General features: G+C 53.3%; 1 protein-coding gene across 2 annotated transcripts in view; it reads right to left on the reverse strand.

Annotated features, from left to right (window-relative positions):
* The window catches only part of LOC133351500 (myotubularin-related protein 5-like), a 103,228-nt gene that overhangs the window by 12,571 nt on the left and 72,135 nt on the right, over positions 1-18,522 (reverse strand). Inside the window, exons 23-37 of one of the 2 annotated variants that reach the window (XM_061566760.1) lie at positions 17,054-17,181; positions 15,615-15,793; positions 14,304-14,440; positions 13,427-13,625; positions 11,498-11,712; positions 10,678-10,818; positions 8,963-9,207; positions 8,397-8,576; positions 7,415-7,516; positions 6,295-6,480; positions 5,581-5,707; positions 5,136-5,260; positions 3,937-4,194; positions 3,049-3,144; positions 1,526-1,752 (exon numbers count right to left, since the gene is read on the reverse strand). In XM_061566760.1, coding sequence (XP_061422744.1) covers positions 1,526-1,752; positions 3,049-3,144; positions 3,937-4,194; positions 5,136-5,260; positions 5,581-5,707; positions 6,295-6,480; positions 7,415-7,516; positions 8,397-8,576; positions 8,963-9,207; positions 10,678-10,818; positions 11,498-11,712; positions 13,427-13,625; positions 14,304-14,440; positions 15,615-15,793; positions 17,054-17,181 — 2,545 coding nt within the window. Of the gene's footprint in view, positions 1-1,525; positions 1,756-3,048; positions 3,145-3,936; positions 4,195-5,135; positions 5,261-5,580; positions 5,708-6,294; positions 6,481-7,414; positions 7,517-8,396; positions 8,577-8,962; positions 9,208-10,677; positions 10,819-11,497; positions 11,713-13,426; positions 13,626-14,303; positions 14,441-15,614; positions 15,794-17,053; positions 17,182-18,522 lie in introns of both variants that reach the window. The other variant, XM_061566759.1, reaches the window with a different exon arrangement.

The raw sequence follows: 18,522 nt of genomic DNA on the forward strand, positions 1-18,522 counted from the left end.
TTGTGCATCAAATGTACATTTAATGAATAATAATGTGTTCGTGTTGCCCGCCGAGCCACCTCTATCTTTCTCCAGCCATAATCGTGAGAGATTTTTGCATGACAAAATAAACCTGATCACGTAAGCCTCGGGGCAGGCGAGGTCACAACGACCTGCACAGACATTCTGAGCGATTGTTACAACCATATATAAAATAAAAACTAATCTCAAAAAGATGTTGAACAACGTTCTGAGCTGCAGAGCCACGTGACATGCAACTTGATTTCTCGCAGTCTTGCAAGCCAACGTTTAACGGGTCTCTAAGAACATCAGCATGGCTTTAAGCACTTGGCAGGCAAGCTGCACTGTTTAATTTGAGCCTCACAATGTAATCCTCAAAGCCATATTTCACTCGTAATTCAACCGTGATTCCACACAACAACAAAAAAAAACCCATCAAGTTAAATCTGATTAATGCATTGAATTTGGCAAAATTCCAGCTCTGAGACTGAAACAATATCAGTTTGCCTGCCATGCAAAGGACATTACTGTCCAGGACAGCTTCGGTTGTAAAGTGCTGCCCTCCTATCGCGTGGACCGGCGGTCACTTAATGTTCTTCCAACACAGAGGGCCGCGCGCACAGCTCTGCGAGCAACAGCAATGGTCTCTTCATCTCGTGACATGACACCGGTAGCGTAATGGGGATGAAATATGGATGAAATGCGCAGAAAAATATGCAGACAAATCAACCATTTCGCAATGACGTACGTCAGCGGTTCTTCTTTCGATTTGGTTCAATTACCTATGATGAACATTACGAGACCTCCTTTGCCAGTAGCAAGATCTAGTAATAGGTTGTTTACCCTTATAATGTAATGCTTACCCCGAGCTCTCAATACTCTGATGGTGGCGATGTCTTTGAGTTGTGCGCCTTTTGGCGTCATTTGGTCCAACACCATGTGAGACTAGGCTCTAAGAAAAGCTGCCTCGTGAGTGGACCAATCAATTTCAAGGACAATGCATACATTATCAGAGTTGTCTTTTTATTCTTTGTTTTTTTCGGTAAAGTCACGTATAAAGATAAAATAATAAATTAAATAATTAAATTTTTTTTAATCTTTATACTTGACTTTACTGAAAAAACCAAAAAATAATTCCTGCAGTCACAAAAGCTCCAAAAATTAAGTTGTCTTTTTGTTTGCATTTTGACCGCAAGTGTTGTGGTTAATGCAAACATGATCCCTTGTATAAAGGTGTCAGTTTTGTTGCCAGGTAAAAGGGTAAAAAACCTATTACCTATGTTTAATCATCGGAACAGAATCGATTCTCAACGGAATCGTAAGTCAGTAAAAGTTTGGCGCCAACTAACGTAGAGTGCGGTCGTGTCGCTATAGTTCTCTGCAGTGAGTACAGTACAATGCCTCTAAAAACAGCGGCGCTACGCCTCTCAAAATAAATCTAACGGCGGGGAAAGGGACACCCACCCTGCAATTTGCAGAATTGGAAAGGGTGAAGGAAAACATCAAGAAGTATCGGGAAGCGAACCTCTGCTCCGAGTCGCTAATGGGGAAGCCAGAGTAGTAGTCGACGTCGGGGGTCAGCGGCGGCTGCGGCTCGTCCATGTCGGACGACGTCGGGGCCCACGACGCAACGCTGTCCCCGTCTCCGTGCCCCGCCGGGTCCCCGAAAGGGGCATCCAGGGCCTTGAGCGACGCCCCCACGCTCCCGAGAGAGGGACGCGAGTACGGGGCCCCCGACGGCACGAGCGAGCCCTTCTGTTGGCACGGCGAGCGGCTCGTTTTTAAATGCCTCCGTCACTGCTACGGTACCACCCCACAACGTCGTCATAATCAGCCACGATCTGTCCACTGCTGCGTGCGTGAAGGCCTCCCCAAGCCGGAAACAGTCTCTAGCGGTCCTGCGTTGTAACACTCAAGCTACCATGGAGCGAGTTGGCTGCCACCATAATGCAGGTATATATATACACACACATGCACATTATACTCCCCATATAGCCATATGGACTACTGGGGCAAGTGCTTTTAGTAAGCACTTATTAAGGTCGACGCAATACATGATGGCATGCTTTTTGGCCAACATCACTCATGGCTGCCTCTGCCTCCCCCATTGCAAATGTTTACACACTTCACCAGGTACTAATTTAAGTCAACCTAGAGTTGGCCACAGGCAGGTTCAGGAACCACTTGCCACTGATGCTAACCGTGGATGGAAATAGAACTCAGGTCTCTACTAGCTTAGATGAGTGTAGACCTAACCCACAGTCCCTTTGATAGACACACTGGTAACTACATAAAAATGTTGCATATCCGGCTGCTCACACATATCCACATGGACTGATTAACCGCCTCGCCCAGTGATGTATTTGTACATCGTGAAACTGTCACGCTCTACAGACGTTCACAGACCAAAACTTTTCACACATCTGCTTATACTTCAATCCCCAGAGAGACAGACATGTGACGTTGCACCACTGTACTACTGTATTTGTATTCACGTGAAAGACAAACCCCCCCCCAATGCCCCGTATAGACTTCACAGACTGTTAGAGATAGTGCTGTGTGCGAGCACCTACAAAGGCCGACATTGGCACACGAGGGGGTGGGTGGCCAGCACCATGCCCTGCGGCCACCTTTGGGACAGCACAACAGATAAAGACAAAGATCCCCCGTATAGCCTTAACATACTGTGGGGGCAAGTGCTGTTAGCGAGCACCGATAAAGGCCGGTACGGTACACGAGGGGGTGGGTGGCCAACACCACGCACGGCCGCCTCTGTCTCCCGAGTGGCGATGTCTACACATCGCACCAGGTACTCATTTGAGGCTGAGTCGACCTAGGGGAGGCCCAGGACCGGTTCAGATAATCGTCACTGGTGTTTGCCGTGAGCAGGAATCGAACCCGGGTCGCTAGGTTCATAGCGCAGCGCGCTAACTGCGACACTATCGCTCCCCATTGGGACAGCACGCACACACGCACATACACACGCACACACACAAACACACACACACAGTGCGAGAAGCTACCCCTCTCGGTTCCGTGCAGTCTCACCGGGGAGGTGTGGGGAACCTTGGCCCTGGCGCGGTCCCAGGTCTCCTTCCAGTGCTCGCCCGTGCGGCCCAGAGCCGTCTCCAGCCGCTGGATCTCCTGCCGGGACACAGCGGTAGCAGCAGTGTCAGCCCTCCACTCGTACAGCTGTAGCAGCACTTGTCCACGGACGGCAGGGTGGTGGTGCAGTGGTGATACAAGGCCTGAGTTCGGTTCCTGGCTCGGGCGCCTTTCTGTGCGTGGAGTTTGTATGCTGTGGCCCCCTGTTCTGCGTGGGCATTTCTGGTTACCTCCCATAGCTAAAAGCATACAGTAGCATTGGTGTTAGCCCAGAGGCACAATGCAGGGACCCCTTAATATTTATTATTGACCTATTGGCTTTCCTGGTTAAATAAGTAATTATCGTGATAACATCCCCTCATAAATTTCGATGTAAAGCTTTCGTGACTGCAAGGATTCATATTCTTGGTTTTTTGGTAAAGTCACGTAGAAGGGAAACAATAAAAAAATAAAAAATAACATTCTCACGAAGTTTCGATTGCAACACAAGCAATCATCATCAGGTGTAAAAACCACAGCAAGAAAAAAATAACTCCGTGAGAATTTGATTGTTGTATTTTTATCATTTTTATTATTTCCCTTCTACGTGACTTTACCGAAAGAACCAAGAATATGAATCCCCTCAGAAATAACATATTTAATTGCATCGGCCAGTTTTTCTTATTTGGTACCCCGGGGTACCGCCATAAGGATCAAATGCAGCCGGGTGTGGCGCTGGCCACCCACCCCCCTCGTGTATTGTGCCGGCCTTCATAGGTGCTACTCGCTAACAGCACTTGCACCAACAGTCTGTTCAAGGCTATACAGGGGGCGGGATCTTTGTCTTTGCACCTGCAGCATGGCGGTGATGCCATCGGGCTGAGTCCGCGCCACCCCGTCGTAGCCCCACCACAGCGTGCGCCGGCCGCTCTGGGCCACGGCCGTGCCGCAGCCGCCCCCCCCCGGCGCCCCGTCGGGGGCCCACTCATCCGCCCCGTGCCCCGCCTCGGGCAGCAGCTCGGGGTCGTAGGGGGGCCCCTCCCTGAGAGCCTCGCCGGTGTAGTAGCCCCAGAGGTGCAGCGCGGCCGTGGAGCAGCACAGGCGCAGTACCTGGCATGCGGACGCACAAACGCTTGTTATTGTCGCAAGTGGAGAACCCGTTGCGCTGCAACGCGACGTAGGAGACAGCTCTCCTTAAATCTTGACTTAAAGCTTTCGTGACTGCAGGCATTCATATTCTTGGGTCTTTTGTAAAGTCACGTAGATAGGTTAAAAGAAAATAACAAAAAATAACAAAGAACTATGACGTTTCGATCGCAACACAAGCAGTCGTCTCCCTTTTTCCTGTAGACGACCACTTGTGTTGCGATTGAAACGTCATAGTTTTTGTTTATTTTTTGTTACTTTCTTTGAACCTACCTATGTGACTTTACCGAAAGACCCAAGAATACAGCTCTTCTTGTTCGTACTTTCATCACAATCCTGTACTCGGATCGCTAAAAGTAACCTGATTTTTTGCATCATGAAATGCCAAGATAATGCATATTTTGTGAGTTTAAAGGATATTCCGGTGAAATTATAACATTAATTGGAGCACGAATTCTAAAGTTAGAGCGATTTTAAATGAACCATGGTCAGTCTTCTTTGTGTTCGCTGCTCCCACCTCTTCGGTGTCGCTATCTATTATACGCCTTCTGAATTTCTTCCATTTCAATTCAACTCAATGCTCATTTATTACATGGGAAATCCAGCTTGTATGTGTGTATGTTGAACTTCTTTCGAACCTTACGTAGCCAAATGTGCCAGCTACCCAGCTAGTTTCGGTGGCAACAGCCCACAGCCATTGACAAAACAGAGTGACTGTTGTGGTGGAGAGGAGCCCAGCCAGCAGCCAGTCAGGAAACTCGAGGCATAGATGATCATTAATAGCAGTACGACTACGATGCCCGTTTGCCCAGCAAAGCCTCGCCGAGTCCGAAAACTCTCTCTGTTCACGAGGGTCCCGTGCGGGTTTTCCACTCCGCACGGTCCCCGCGGATTCACGCGTGCACCTCGCTGTCCTCGCCGGGGGAGTAGAGGAAGCTGTAGAAGAGGGGCGCCCTGCGGTGCAGCGAGTCCACGTACTCCCAGAGCGACTGCCCGCACGAGCGCGCGCCCTTCTCCTCGTACAGCACGCCTGCAGCACGCGCGGTCACACGCACGGCAGCATTCAGGGGGCGCATGTTTGCGGGTGCATGCAGGTGCGTGCGCGTGTGTGTACAGTTTGCTTGCTGTGCTAGGAGCCCGGCGACCCGAGCTCGTGGTGACCGTGTGCTGTGTACGTGTGTTGCTGTATTTGCCGCATGCGTGTGCTGTGTAAGCGTGTTGCTGTGTTGGTGTGTGTTGTGTCTGTGTATTGCTGTGTTGCCGTGTGCGTGTGCTCCCAGGAAGAGCTGCGTCTGAGCGCTCACCCCTGCTCACCTCGCACGACGCGCTCGCCCTGCTCATACCGCTCACCTTGCTCGATGCGCTCGTAGTCCGAGTCGAGCAGGAAGGTACGGAAGCGGTTGGAGACGTGGTGGTAGGCGAGGAACCGTAGGTAGTAATCGTTGAACTCAAACTCCGTGGGAAACTGATACTGCAGCTATGGGGGGGAGGGAGCAGGGAGAAGAGCCGGATCAAGCAACGGGTGAAGCGGGTTTGCGTACATGATGAGCCACTTCATTGAGCTATCATTTGCGATAGCCAGGTCGCTTCTGAAAATGAGCTTTACAGCTCAGTGGGCCTTACCTGGTAAAATAGAAAATATCTTCTTGGTTCTTTCGGTAAAGTCACATAGAAGGGAAGTAATAAAATAATAAAAATAAAACATAATAAAATAATTCTCACGACGTTTCGGCCACAACGCAAGCAGCCATCTTCAGGTGAAGACCAGGTCTGTCGTGACTTTACCGAAAGAACCAAGAAGATGAATCCCTGCAGTCATGAAAGCTTTAATTCGAAAAATTGAAAATAGTTTCAATAGTTTAGTTTTAATCTCCAGCGCCGATCACGGCCTAGTCTAGGTCTATAACCATCCGTGCTTCCGTCTTGGCTTTGCGGAGTTATGGTGCGTTATAAACGTCACGTTGATCGACCGATTGGAAAACGACGGGCGAGCGAGCGGGCGGAGCGAGCGAATGTTGCCAACAGTTTGCAGACCGCTGTCGGACAGCCGCGGGAGGCAATCACCTGGTGCACGCAGTCGAGGAACTGTAGGAAGACGGGGGTGAAGTTGGCGCTCTGCCCGCCCGCGCCCATGTTGCTGCGCTGCCCGAAGCGGTGCCCGAACGCCAGCCACTCCTTCTCGATGAGCAGTCGGAAGCCGTCGAGCGTGCGGTAGAACGGGTCGCTCAGCAGCTGCACCAGGCTCACCACCTGGCTCGCGGAGCGCGGGGGGGGGGGGGGGCCGCAGCGGGGGCATCGGCCGTCAATCGACGGCGCACGCACGCCCGCCGATCCCGTAGCGGGAACGGATGTACGTACGTACGTAGACATGTTTAACTACTTTCGCACAGCACGTAGCCAACCGTGCTGATCGGATAACGTGATCGCGTCTGCCTCGTAGCGAACGGCCCTGATCGCGCCCCGTCTTGTCCGGTCTCCGAAGCGAAGCCGCGGTGAGAATCGTGAGTGATTGGATGGGAGACTGCCTGGGAATACCAGGGCAGCTTGCCAGAAGACAGCAGCACAGTGAGGGATTCTTGAGCTTAATCTCTGCAAGCTGTGTACCCCCACGTTTATGTGGGTTACTAAGATAACACCTTTCATGACATTAATTTAACATACGTGCCGGTGAGGAGCTTTATTGATCAGATTTCGATCAACACACTGGCCACGTATAACAATCTCGTCGGGTCGTGGAGGGGTTTAATGACGAGAATTTGGGTAATGCACTGCCATTTGGCCCACACAGAAACAACTATCAATTGGTGTTGTTGTTGTTGTTGTTTGTAGACAGTATCTGGGTTTACCAATAGTGTTATGTTTGTATGTACAAAAACACAGCGGCCATGCACATTCACAGGTGTGTGTGTGGGGAATTGTAGTGTAGCGGTTAGCGCGCTGCGCTACGAACCGGGGTCCCGAGTTCGAATCCCGCTCACGGCCAACACCAGTGACGATAATCTGAACTGGTCCTGGGTCGGTGTGTACACATCGCCACGAGGGAGACAACGGCGGCCGGGCGTGGTGGTGCTGGCCACCCACCACCTCGTGCGCCGTGCCGGCCTTCATAGGTGCTACTCGCTAACAGCCCTTGCCCCAACAGTCTGTTAAGGCTATACGGGGGATCTTTGCCATTACACCGTGCCTGCGTGGTCGTGTCCCAGCCATCCTCCAGGCCCACGATGACGGACGACCCTCCCTCCAGGAGCTCCACGACCAGGCCACTCAGCTGCAAGAGGCGCTGCAGCTGTGGGTGAGGACGCCACATTGCGTGTGTGGGGGGAGTGGGGGGAGACAGAGGGAGAAACAGAAAGCTGCGTTTGAATTGCACTATGACTTTCCACGCTGTGCCGCAAAAGCAGCAAGATACAACGTCAAGACCGTAAGCGGATGATGGGCTGCGTGCTAAAGATAAATGCATGGAAATCTAATCTGTGTTTCCTGGACATCTGTGAAAGAGAGGTTTAAAGCTTATCGGATTCCTCCAATATACATAAAGATTCTCATTCTGATAGGCAACATCAAGGTTTTGATGTTGTCTATCAGACACGAGGTCATCGAGGATCATGCAAGCACACTTTGCCATCAATGAAACTTCCTTATGCTAGATCCTTCACCACCGGACCTCCAAGATCAGGCATTTTTTTTACCAGTTTCAGTAATCTTACCGACACCCAACATTGATCGCTAAGCTGGGGAAACGTGGTTCTCTCGCGCACATCAAGTATTACGAACGTCGCCGAAACACTCACCCTCTGTCCCCGTAGAACAGAACCAATCACAACGGCTCCCCAGATCTCTCGACTGGCTCTCAATCAACACGCAAATCATCTCCAAGACTGCGCTCCCTCTCTTCAAGGTCCTGCAGGAGTAACCTGCTGCCTGCCCTTCTCCCCCCTCTCTCCTTGCTCTACTCACCACTACAGCAACCAAGGCCTCTCTGTCGACACTCTATCACTCCAAATTGGCTTTACAAATGTGACAACTTCACGACGCATTTTCAATTGAATGCACCATGACGTCATCCCGATAACCAACAAAAAGGTGCGAGCGAGCCGAATTCCCAAACCCTTCGGCTAAAATATTACGGCCAGTTCCGCCCGGACACAAAACACGATGGACGGCACCTGTGGCAGCCACTCCGACTGCTCCAGCGCCGTCAAGAAGGCGGAGGAGCCGCCGTCCGTGGGCGCGGAGCTGGGGCAGCAGGCGTGCAGCAGCTTGCGGAAGCTGCTGCGCGTGGCAGACAGGTCGGCCATCTCCACGGGGATGGTCTCCATCGCCACCAGGCCCTCCTTCCGCCAGCCCTGCGGGGTCGGAGGGCGATGGCGGGTAAAAAAAAAAAATGAGCGCGGGAACGACGGCGGTCGGAGACCCAGTGGGCTGGCTGTCCACGGCTTTAGAGTCAACGTCTCGGGGAGAGACGGCAATCGCAACCTCGGAGGAATGTGTGTACTGTGTGTTGAACTTCTTTCACACCGTACGTAGCCAACCGTGCGAATCGGAGGTAAGGGGGAAGGACAACAAAAATTAAACACAAAAAGACGATTTAAAAATACACCACTCCAGTGGCTTTCTAATATTGTAAGGAAGAGCGTTCCAGACGGCCACAGAGATGAGCGGGCGGATCGTCGTGTTTGAGGGGTGGTGGGGGGGGGGGGAACGGTGGGGGGGAGCGGTGGGGGCCCCCCACCTTCAGCTGGGCCTTGTCTCCCACGACGTAGAGCGCCGCTTTGTGGATGCTCAGCGGCAGCTGGTGAGGGTCGCGGCCGCCGGAGGTCTTGCCGCGCACGTCCAGGCGGGGCGTGCCGGGTGGCGGGGTGGTGGTGGTGGTGGTCGCCGAATCGGCCGGAGTTTGGTTCAGCGTCTGGTTGCTGCCGCTGGTTGTGCTGCTGCTGCTGGTGAAGCGACGGCCCACGCGCAGGCTGCCCCACTTCGCTGCGGTGCGAGTGTGCCGGTGTGTGCATGTGTGTGTATGCGTTTGAGTGTGAGGGTGTATGTGTGAGTGTGTGAGCGTGTGTTTGTGTGCGTGCGTGTGAGTGTGAGCGTGTGTGTATTGTGTTTGATTGTGAGTGTGTGTGTGTGAGCATGTGTGTGCGAGTAAGAGTGTAAGTTATCATTATTGTGTGAGAGCATACCGGTGTGAGCAGTGAACAGATGAGCGTGAATGTGTTCATGTGTGAGGCCACGCCGGTGTGTTAGAACAGAGGGGACAGACATACATAAGCTCATGCCCAAGCACACGCGGAACAGATTAACTTTCATGAACACACGGACAGCACACATAAAGGTGTACACACATACACACGCAGACACACACGTACAGGTGCGTGTGTGCACAATAACAACAGCCACCAGTGTGTAGACCACTGATCTTAGCCATTGCTGAGAATTGAACTCCAGCAGTGGAACAACCACGACACTGCAGCTCCCCACTATGTAACAACAACAACCGCCATTCGCCACTAAGTGGCGGTGACGTCACCACGACACTTGTGCCAGGCCAAGTGCACCTTGAGGCCACGTGACGTGTCGAACGCCCGCTGGCAGGAGGTCACGGGGCAGACCCAGCAGGTGCCACGGGTCGACTGACCGAGATGACCGAGATGACTGGCTGATGCACCACCTGTGCCCCCTACTGTGCCAACTTGCTGTGCTTTAGCCACCCGGCGCTCCGCTTGTTGTTGTGAGCGTCGCTCCTCCGCCCTCCGTTGTTGTTGGAGGGCGACTGCCTCCAACTGCCCAGTAGCGTCCTTCACGAGCCTCCTCCACTGAGGCCGATCTTGACACCGCCGGTACCAGTCATCGGCAAGTCCACTCAGCTCCACGTCCTCCTGTACCACATCACTCCATCTCTTCTCTAGCCCGTGCCGCGCCCGTTTAGCCTCCTCGATCCGGCCGGACAAAAGCTGTTTAGGCATGCGGTGGCTGGGCATGCGGGCTACATGACCCAGCCAACGCAGCCTTGCCTGCCAGAGGAGCTCACCGATGGGACGTTGCCCAGACTATGCACACACCTGCAAACAATATCCCCCGTGCAGCCTTAACAGACTGTAAGGAGCAAGTGGTGTTAGTGACCACCTATGAGGGCCAAGATGGCACACAAGGGGGAAGGTGGTCAGCACCGTGCCCGGCCGTCTTTGCCTCCCCAGTAGCGACGTTTACACACCACACCATCAACTCATTCGAGGCTGAGTCGACCTAGGGGAGGCCCATAAACGTTTAAGATAATCGCCGCTGGTGTAGGCCACGAGCGGTAATGGAACTCGGGTCGCCGGGTTCGTAGCGCGGCGCGCTAACCGCTACGCGACCGCTCCCCACGCAACTGCACACACGTGCACCTTAACCCGCAGCCTCACGGAGCGTTGGGGCGAGTGCTGTTAGCGAGGAGCGTCCGCGAAGTCTCACCGGCGTCGTGGTTGGCCTGGGACCCGCGGACGGTGACCCCGCGACCCCAGATCTCCGCGGCCGCCCCTGGCATGGTGGCCATGATGGCCAGCAGGTACTTCTCCTGCTCCAGGCTCGCAGAGGACTCGGACGAGGCCGGACCTGATTCGGGTGTCAAATCAACCAATCAAGAGATCAATTGATAATTAAGCGAATCGATTGGTCAAACCAACCGACCAATAAACTAAATAATACAACCAAACTGCCGACCGATCGATTATAATTATTTGATCAATCAGCTGACCGACCAATCAATCAGCTGATGATGATAAATCAGTCATAAATAAATTAATCTGGCAATCAGCCACCCAATTAATCAATCAGCCAACCAATCGTACAATCAGAGAATAATTCAGTCAACCAATCAATTTAGGCGCCCAATCAATCACTTGGCCATCAGCCAACCAACCAGCTGACAAAATCAAGCAATCCATCACCTGATCAATCAATCAATATATAATTTGACCAATGAAGCCCGCAATGGCAGCCACAACCACTGCATTATATAATGACGATGACTGCTTTGATTACCCGGGACAGCCTCAGTGGATCTAATAATGAACGTGACAAGAGTGATGATGATGATGATCGTCCGTAATTTGATCCTCGGTGGACCAGCCGCAGTGACCATCATTCTCGATAACCTTCGTCGACTCAAAATTCACGTTCTATCAAAATATATGAAAAAAAAACGCTTCGTCGACAAATATTAACGTCTCTGATTTAAGTTCGTCAAGGGTTGGACGGAGGGTGGGGGCACGAGGGGGTACGGAGAGCTCACCGAGGCCACCGTTTCCGCTGCCGTGGGGGCTGGGGTTGCGGAAGAGGCCTCCCACAACCCCCTTCTGCTGCAGCCCCCCCGAGCGCAGCAGCACGGAGCGGGCGCGTGGGTGGCGCCAGCACACCACGGGCAGCCGGCCCTGGCGGTAGCAGCGAGACACGCGCTGCAGCGCCGCGTCGCTCACCGCCTGCGGCACGATCAGCAGCCCCGGGTAGCTGGGGGGAGACGGGGGGGGGGGGGGACGGTGCACAGGAGGGGAGGAGGTTGCCCACGTGAGTGTTGTTTAACGTCATCGTCACTGCCGTTGCCATTGGTGTCATTGTCGGTAGCAGCAGCTCCAGCAGGATTACAAATGGAGCCATCGGCAGCAGCTGGAGAAGGAGATTCATCATCATCATCAGCAGCAGCAGATCCATGATCATCAGCAGCATTATTGTCATAAGCAGCGTCACCATCATTATTACCAACAGCCTCATAATCATCTTTGTCTGTGTCACCACCAATAGCATTGTTATCATCATCATTATCGATGCTGCAGAAACAGCATTAGCAGTATTTCAATATCAGCAGCATGATCACTGTAATATTTAATATCATCAGTCACCACCACTATCAAAATATCAACTTGTCAGCTTCGATGACGCCCACGCTGGGCAAGTGTAGAAGCAATCCAGAAGCACGCCGTGCGTACGCGAGTGTACGTACGTGTAGGTATGTGTCCATGGGGAGCAGTGGTAGAGTGGTTTGTGCACTGTTCGTGGCCAGATCCCAGCCACGGCTGACGTCAATGGCATGTGTGCTACTTGAATCTGTCCAGCTACCTCCCTTTCTCATGGCGGGCTCAGCCTTAAACCAATACCTCGTGCACGGACAGCGGGAGGGCTGGCCACATCACCTCCCTCGTGGATTGTGGAGACGAGAGGAGGGGATGCTCCAGTCGCGTGACCACATTATCGGCTCAGGGTTGGTGCGGCAATCGGTCACGTGGGGCCCCGATATTTGATTTGCGCGATTTGCGGAGGCCAAACGTTACTGCTCTAATTAAAGTAAAATAAAACGTGAAACGTAAATGAAAGCATGTTCGTAAAAATGAATGTAAACCGCGTTTTAAATAAGTTTGTGTGGTTTTTTTTTTGCACCGTTGTTGAAAACATATCTCACGGCAGTTGTCAAGGGGGCCCCCCAACTCGTAGGCTTGGCCACCAGGGGGGGGGGGGGCAAGGCACCCTCCTGCCCCCATGCTCGTTACGCTACTGAGGTGCTCGCAAACAGCACAACATTCTGTTTGGCTACACGAGGACACCGTCTGTGTACTTATCTACACATAGATGAAGCTTCCAGGTCAAAGGTGGCGAGGTGGATCAGAGGTCACAGCACTGCTGAGATCATGGGTTCCAATCTAGAATTAAAGTGAGTTCTCAATGGTGACATATTGATGGTCTCAGCCTGGTTACCAATGAATGCGCAAAAATTGCTTTGAGCTTAATTTGGCCAAATTCTAGCTCTGAGAATAAAGCACGATATTAGTACGATTGGCATATGACAAACAATTCTCAGTCGAAAATCCTGTGGTGAATTGCATGAATTTCCGAATGGACACTTTGTCTCATGACATGATAACAATAATAGCACGTACACAAATGTACAGCCCTCTATCAATCCGCTGCTAGATGAGTGGGGGTCATAGTGGTTATCGGACCATACTTCACCACGCTGGATCAGTGTGGGTTGGCGAATGCGGGGATGAAAGTCCGCTACAACAAGAGACATTGCTGCTCACAACGTAGCCCCGCAGCCCATAAAAACACCTGTCATTGCACGGTGGTAGCCCATCCAAGCATTCCCGTGTGATTTGCCCGTAAATAGTTAACAGCCGTATTGTAACGACACTGCGGAAAAAGAGACAACAGCGGAGAGCTGGCCGGCCACCTGTGGCAGAGGTGGTAGAGGCGGTTGGCGGCTGTGATGCGGAAGGGCTCGGTGCCGGCGCGGTTCAGGCTGTTGCTGAGCGTGCCCAGGCCCAGGCGCTGGTAGTCAAGGCAGCACAAGCGCTCCGAGCGCCGCTCCAGCGTCGCGCGCTCCGGCCGCAGCGTGGGGCTGCCCTCGGGAGGCTCGCCATCCTCGGAAACTGCGCCGCACGCAGGCACGCACGCACACACGCACACAGGCACGCACAATCCCGCCGCACCACATAGTCAGCCATGACGACGGCCGTGTCCCCAGCGACGACACCACGAGCAATGTCGAAAAGGCAAAGCCACGGAGTTTTCGAGCTCCCACGAGAGTTAGGGATGCCGACCCTCAGAGACTGTGGCCGCACGCACAGCCACACGGCCGGCCAGACGGCCGGCCCTACAGCCAGGCACATGTGTGAGCAGCCGGTCAATCATAGGCAAGAGTGGGAAAAAACCGAAGGCATTGGAGCTTGGAATTCAACAGGGCCAGTAAGTCAACAGCACGGATGGCTGAGTAAAGAGAGTTTCTGATTATGCGAGCAGCATAAGAAACCTTCCACTTGGAAAAGGCTGACCGAGGGCTTGCTTTGGTTGCTGGAGTGGAGAAGTCAGGGATATTTCCTCTCCCACTGGTTGGTAAAACGTTATTTTACAACGTTTAGGATAAGTGCAAAATAAACAACACAATGGGTCATGCCCTGTGGCGAATACCACCGGTGGCTAAACGTGAATGGCATCAGTGTGAGGATGTGGCCATGAGCCCCGAGTGACGGTGGAGAGAGGGAGGAGGGGAGGAGAGGGAGGAGAGGGAAGAGGAGAGGAGAAGGAGGAGAGGAAGCTGTGTGTCTCACTGGAGAGTGTGTCGTCTTCCTGCATGACGGGCAAGCAATGGCCGGGCTGCATGCCCAGCTTCTTCTTGGTCGGGATCTGCAAGCCGATGGTCCTCATCCCAGCCTTGGCGTTCCTCACGATGTTCTTTGATATCGAGCTGCGATGAAAGGGAGAGAGTTGCACAGCAACAACCGCAGCGCAGGTGAGCGTGGGTCGAGCGAGGGTGGGCCGCGTGCGTGAGCGAGCGGGCGAGTGGGCGCGTGAACGAGCGCGGGCCTGAGTTGGTGAGTTGAGAGATCAAGTGTGCGAGTGATGGAGGTAGCGAGCATATGAATAAGTGAGTGGTTTCGTACGTGTGAGGCGGTGAGTGAGTGAGCGAGCGAGAAAGACAGGAAATGAGCGCTATCAGTAAGCGAAGTGAGTGAGTGGGTGAGAAAGTTAGTGGGGAGCGGTAGTGCAGCGTTTAGCGCGCTGCGCTATGAACCCAGAAACACGGGTTCGATTCCCGTTCACGGCCAACACCAGTGACGATTATCTAAACCGGTCCTGGGCCTCTCCTAAGTCGACTCAGCCTCAAATGAGTACCTGGTGCGGTGTGTAAACATCGCCACTGGGGAAACAAAGGCAGTCGGGCGTGGTGCTAGCCACCCACCCCCTCATGTACCGTTCCGGCCTTCATAGGTGCTCGCTAACAGCACTTGCCCCTACAGTCTATTAAGGCTATACGGGGGAACTTTGTCTTTGAGAAAGTTAGTGAGCATGTAAACTATCAATTGAGTTATTGATGTATATATGCCTGTTGAACTTCTTCCTTTGCCAACCGTGTTAATTGCAGGTGTGGGGATATATTGAATAGGCTGATGAGTAAAGCCAGTTGAGCTAAGAATCTCCTTTTCAAGGGCGACTCGGCTAGCAGACAACATCAAAGCATTCCACAATTACAGATAAAAAACAAACAAACGTAAGAATAGCAATTATATTGAAAGATTACATTCATACTTTAACTTTAGTCATTTTAATGCTGTCAGTTTAAATGAGGACACAGACGGCTGAGTGCAGATGCCAAGAGACGAAACGTTGGGGCAGCTACATTCATTGCTTTTGATCCGAAATGCGTGCGAAATCTTGGAACTGTTTAGTGTGTGAGAGGGTGAGCGAGTGAAAGAGCGAATGAGCAAGGACGTGCTCAAGAAAACGACTGAGTGAGCGAGCGAGCGAGCGACTGAGCGAGCGGACGCCGGCAAGCAATTCGTCAAGCCAGCGGGACGAGTGCGTGCGGCACCGTGCGAGGGAGCGGACGAGCCGGGCGAGTGGGCGGCCGCGCTACTCACACGATCGACTGGTTGTGCTTCTCCTTGGGCTTCAGGGTCAGGCTCTGGGCGGAGCCGGCGCAGTGCGACAGGGCGAACGTGGCGAGCGCCGAGGGGGGGAATCGCAGGCGTGCCAGGTGCCGCCGGAATCCCTCCACCGTCTCCGAGCTGACCTCCACGTCGAAGCCCAGCTTCAGCAGCTGCCCCGAGAGCGAGGGGACAAGCCAGGAGGGAATGACGCACTCGTGAGCACTCTGTGCAACGCGCCTTCCTAAACGCGCTTCGTCTCAAAAATTATTTGGAAACCGGCAGCTAGCCGGCAGGGGAAAATGTGTTTGCGCGTTTGCGAGTCGTCATGATTTTGCTTTGGTTTGCGTCTCCAACGTTTGGGAAACCCTTTGATCAATTTGGCCGAATTTCAGAAGGATGAGTCTCGAACAGCTGACGCAGCTTTATACTACTCTGTTCTTATTGGATCATCTTTACGACAGTCACAATCGCCTCCCATTCAGGACAAACGGAGCGAATGCAATAAAAGCGTTCAACCTTAGTTGGTAGATGTTAGAAATTCTCCCTTAAAGACCACAGGAGCAAAGGCTGTTGTAGTGAGCACCTGCTGAGGCCGGGGTGAGACAGGGATGGGTGGTGTGGCCAGCTCCAACAAGAAAACCAACTACTCGTCGCAGTGGCGGTGATGTCACCACAGTACTTGTGCCAGGCGAGGCACACCTTGAGGCCATGCAAAGTGTCGAAGGCTCGCTGGAAGGTGTTTGTGTGTATTTAGCTGCGTGCCAATAACCAGTGAGTGGCATGTGCGGGGTTCTGTGTTGGGTTTATTTAGCTGTGTGTGTGTATCAAGCTGTGTGTGTGTATCAAGGTGTATGTGTGTGTATCAAGCTGTGTGTGTGTGTATTAAGCCGTGTACGTGTGTATTAGGGGAGCGGTAGTGTAGCAGTTAGTGTGCTGCGCTACAAACCCAATGACCCAAGTTCAATTCCCGCTCATGGCCAACACCAGTGATGATTATCTGAACCGGTCCTGGGCCTTCCCTAAGTCGACTCAGCCTCAAATGAGTACCTGGTGTGATGTGTAAAAATCGCCACTGGGAAGACAAAGGCGGCCGGGCGTGGTGTTGGCCACCCACTTCCTCGTGCGCAGTGCCGGCATTCAGAGGTGCTCGTTAACAGCACTTGCCCCAACAGTCTGTTCAGCCTACACGGTGGATTTTTGTCTTTACCTGTGTATTAAGCTGCGCGCGTGTGTGTGTGTGTATAAAGCTGAGTGGAAATGACCAGTGAGTGGCATGTGCTGGGTCCTGTGCTGGATCCTGTGCTGGGTGTGGTACTGGACGCTGTGTTTGGTGCCGGGTGCCGTGCCGGGTGCGGTGCCGAGTGCCGTGCTGGGTGCCGTGCCGGGTGCCGTGCCGGGTGCCGTGCCGGGTGCCGTGCCGGGTGCCCTACCTGGAAGGTGGCCGACTGCAGCTGCAGGCCCTCGTGCACGTCCTGGTGGAGCTGCGCGTGCACCGAGATGCGCTTCTCCTTGGTGAGCGACGACACGGGGAAGCTGCGCACCACCGGGTACTCGCCCACTGCACAGAACAAAGACAAAGATCCCCCGTGTAGCCTTCACAGACTGTAGGGGCAAGTGCTGTTAGCGAGCGCCTATGAAGGCTGGCTCGGGACGTGAGGGAGTGGGTGGCCAACACCACGCCCGGCCGCCTTTGTCTCCCGAGTGGCGATGTTTACACATCGTACCGGGTACTCATTCGAGGCCAAGTCGACGCCACCGCACGCAACCTGCCAACTGACGGAATAGTGGAATGCCTATTTACGCTGCTGGGTGGACATCGGTGGGAGTATTTAACAAACGTGCGCCTCTGTTTCAACTGCCACGCTCGCACATCGAACCGGCGACCTCTGGATAGAAAGCGCTGCGCCACAGCTCTTAATAATTTGCAGTCAAAAGGGCCGTGGGTTCAAATCCCATTTGGAAGTCAACCCTGCCCGTCAACCTTCGATGCTCATCTTCATAATTACATTCACATCAGCTTTGCGGGAAATCAACGGCGGTCGTCCTTTGGACAAACTGGGCCCAACCACAGGAATGGGGAATGTCCACCTCTGGTTGCGGACCACATGTGGAAACGAACGCCGAACCACCCTTGCATGAGCAGGGAGACACTTTGTCGACGACAGTGACTTGAGAACCCGCTGAGAGACATCGGGTCTTTTGGTAAGAGAGACTGTGAGCAGGTCACCAGGCGGCAGAGGTCGCAAACGGGTTTTGATTCCTTACCCGTCCCCGGCCGCACCAGGGTCGCAAACGGGTACCCGTACCCGGCCGTACCCGTACCCTACCCGTACCCGGCCGGGTATCGGGTAGGGTACGGGTACCCAATTGCGACTTCTGGGATGAAGCCATGTTGCAGGCGCGGGTGGGTTGATTCTAGGAACTTGAATTGTGAGAAGAGACAAGACGTTGGGAAATGAGTGACAAACGGTTACACACCAGTGACTCACGGCCTACCCGTACACGTACCCGGCCGCACTAGGGTCGCAAACGGGTACCCGTACCCGTACCCGGACGGGTACGGGTAGCCGGGTATCGGGTAGGGTACGGGTATCGGGTACCCGGTTGCGACCTCTGCCAGGCGGGACATCCCCATGCTGACACTGCTGCTGCTGCTAGTACCTGCTGCCCTGTTACTGCTGCTGCTGTTTCTTCTCCTACCGTTCTTATTCCTCAGGCTTATTTTGGTCTTGCTACCGCTGATGCTCTTCAGACCAGAGCTGATACTTTCGCCTCTGACACATCTGTTGCTTCTGCTGCTGTCCACTGCTCATACAACCAGCTACTAATGGTGCTCCATCTGCTGCTGCCACTGTTACTTCTACTGCTGCCAGTGATACTGCTGATGCTACTGCTGCTT

The sequence above is a fragment of the Lethenteron reissneri genome, chromosome 37 (genome assembly GCF_015708825.2).
Source record: "Lethenteron reissneri isolate LAM-NWPU_2019-01 chromosome 37, ASM1570882v1, whole genome shotgun sequence".
NCBI lineage: Eukaryota > Metazoa > Chordata > Hyperoartia > Petromyzontiformes > Petromyzontidae > Lethenteron > Lethenteron reissneri.